Source organism: Pteropus alecto, unplaced genomic scaffold (genome assembly GCF_000325575.1).
Source record: "Pteropus alecto unplaced genomic scaffold, ASM32557v1 scaffold152, whole genome shotgun sequence".
In the NCBI taxonomy this organism is placed as follows: Eukaryota; Metazoa; Chordata; class Mammalia; order Chiroptera; family Pteropodidae; genus Pteropus; species Pteropus alecto.
Genome location: NW_006432227.1, coordinates 12,369,760 through 12,372,453, shown reverse-complemented (window position 1 = coordinate 12,372,453; position 2,694 = coordinate 12,369,760). Strand labels below are relative to the sequence as shown.

Below are 2,694 nucleotides of genomic sequence, written 5' to 3'. Positions count from 1 at the left end.
GGCTCGCTCAGCAAATGGGGTCAGTCCCCACTCACTCCTTCCTGCCCCCACCCCGCCCCTACTGACCTCCCCACCCCATCACACCTGCCCCCTCCTGGGCAGAGAAGGAATGTGGGGAGCCTGGGCAGCAGCCTGAGAAGAAGCAAATGAAACTTTTCATGCCTCCCTCCCACCTCTTCCTGGTAAAATCAGCCTTTTCCCACTTTTACCCCCATGGCCCCTTGTCACTGACACATGGTCACACTGACTTCTTAAAAATTTATTTGTCACCCTCTACTAAGAAACCAGAGGGCTGACAGGTAATCAGAATCTCTAGTCCACCGGCCTGGCAGGCGCTCAGTGCCCCTCACTGGAGGGCGAATGATTCTGGGACAGAACGAACGCAGCCTCGGTCTCAGTTTTTCCTTCTTTAAGCTGAAAGGAAGAGTGTGACCTCACCTTCCCCAGGGGAAGAGAAGGAACCAGGGCACATTTGGCTCTCCAGAGCAGAATTTCAGTTTGAAGAGGGAAACTCTCGGACACATGGGCCACTGTGGCTATGAGACCTGAGCCCACCCTCCTCTCTCACGCTATAGCCGGGACCTCGGAGAACGGGGGGGCGCCTTTTCCAACCTCCCAGGGCCCCGTACCCACAGGGGAGGGGCTGCCTTTCCAGCGCCAGTGGTCACGGCCACGGTTCCTCTTGGGAAGACGATTGGAAGCAGAGTACAGCCGCCAACACCGCTTCGCCAGGTGGGCCTTCCCTGCCACGCCCCAGCCTGGCATTGTGGGTGTCCTGACAGGCCACGGAGACAGCTGCCAGATGAACTCCTCACTTTGAAGCGAGGGGCCACCTGTCAGCGGCCAAGCCAGAGGTCAGAAACCGCATGTCCAAGTGCCAGTTTGGTCCACAGGGTGTCTGACTGTTATTGTTTGTTGCTGGCGTTCAGTTGCGTGATTCCATTTGTACGGACGATGCAGCAGGTAAATCCACAGAGGTGGGACGCAGATTGGTGTAACTGGGGGGCCGGGTGGAGGGGGCTGGGGAGTGAGCACTTTCAGGCGACGAAAACGTTTTGGAATTGGTTAGAGATGGCAGTCACACGACGTTGTGAATGGACTAAAGGGCACTGAATTGTCCACTTTAAAATGGGTAATTTTATGCTATGTCAATTTCACCTCGATTTTTTAAACGAAAAGAAGAAAGTTGGAAACTTCTGTCAGATTTCTGGCTTCTCTTGTGAAACCTCATCCCCACGTGGCAACCATCAGTTGGTGCAGAGCAGCGGCTGCCTGGTTGAGGACGGGGCACTTGTCCTCCATGATGCCCTTCCCCCAGGCCCTCGTCTGCATTCCTGACCCCTGCACCCACCCGCGAGGAAGCCACGAGTGAGGATCGGTGTGCTCCACCTCGAGCGGCATCTCCTCCACCCCTCCAGCCCTCTCCTTCCACTCATTCTGCTTTATTTTTGTTTCCGGTTTTCATTATTACCCAACTTACTATGTGCATCAGTTTCCTAGAGTTGTCGTGACAAATTACAAGTGGTAATTTAACTGGGGAGCTTACACAGAAGAAATTTACTCTCTCGTGGTTATGGAGACCAGAAGTCCTGAATGAAGGTGTCGGCAGGACCGCACTCCCTCCAAGGGCTCTGGGGGAAAATGCTTCCTGCCTCTTCCAGCTTCCGATGGACGGACGCAGGCATTCCTTAACGTGCGACAGCATCCCTCCAATCCCTGCCTCCGGATTCCCATGGCCTCCTTCCATCTGTCTTTATGTCTCAAACCTCCCTTTCCTCTCTCTTATAAGGACACTAGTCACTACATTTAGGGCTCATCCTAAATCCGGGGTGATCTCATCTTAAAATCCTTAACGAATTACATCTGCAAAGACTCTTTTTTTCCAAGTAAGATCATATTCACAGGGACCAGGGTTAGAACTTTGGCTTGATTGAGAGGGACACAATTCAACCCATTAGACTATGTATCTATTTACTGACTATACGACGCATGTTTTGGAAGTTCATGAGGGAGGGGACACTGTTGTTTCCATGCTGGATCCCCATCGTCTAGAACAATGCCTGGCACGTGGCTACTCACTATACACTGACAGCATGAAAGGAGGCAGCCTGTGCCTGGAATGACACCTGGCTCAAGCCAAGTCAGCCACTAGCCAGAGCTCTACATGGCTGCAGTAGGGGCCGGACAAAGAAACTTTGGGGAGGGTCAAAGGCCACCTCCCACCCCTACTGGGGTGCTGCTGTGTGTGCAGTTGTTGGACCCCGGGTTTTAACTCAATAGGAGAGTGATGCTTAACATGCAGGCACCCACCACCCACTCCAGAACCTCCTGGGGGATGCGAGTGAAGACTGCACTTTCCTGGGCCCCGCCCCAGACCTTCCGAATCAGAATCCCCGCGCTGGGGCCTGGGCGATGGCTGAGAACACCAGCGTTTGAGAACCAATGAACTCCGCTCCGTCATGGTGACCAGTGGGATTTTTCCCTTCCTGATTGTGGTCAACATCCCACATTACGTGCTGTTGGCCATGGTCACAGTCGTCAGTTCAGGTAGGCGCCCCGTAATTGGTTGGCCTGCCCCGATTTCTTCCCTCTCTAGTCTCTTTTTTGTCACCACAGTTCAAATGGAATAGACGTGGCACTATTTCTGACATCAAAGCCTAGACGGAGTGGTTTCTCCATTATCTAGAGAACGGA

The 2,694-nt window shown here is 53.3% G+C and overlaps 1 protein-coding gene across 1 annotated transcript in view; it reads right to left on the bottom strand.

Moving 5' to 3' along the window:
* Positions 1-2,461, bottom strand: part of DNAH5 (dynein axonemal heavy chain 5) — a 249,328-nt gene extending 246,867 nt beyond the window's left edge. Inside the window, exon 1 of the mRNA XM_025043546.1 lies at positions 2,377-2,461. Coding sequence (XP_024899314.1) covers positions 2,377-2,461 — 85 coding nt within the window. The remainder of the gene's footprint in view (positions 1-2,376) is intronic.
* Positions 2,462-2,694: the final 233 nt, after the last annotated feature.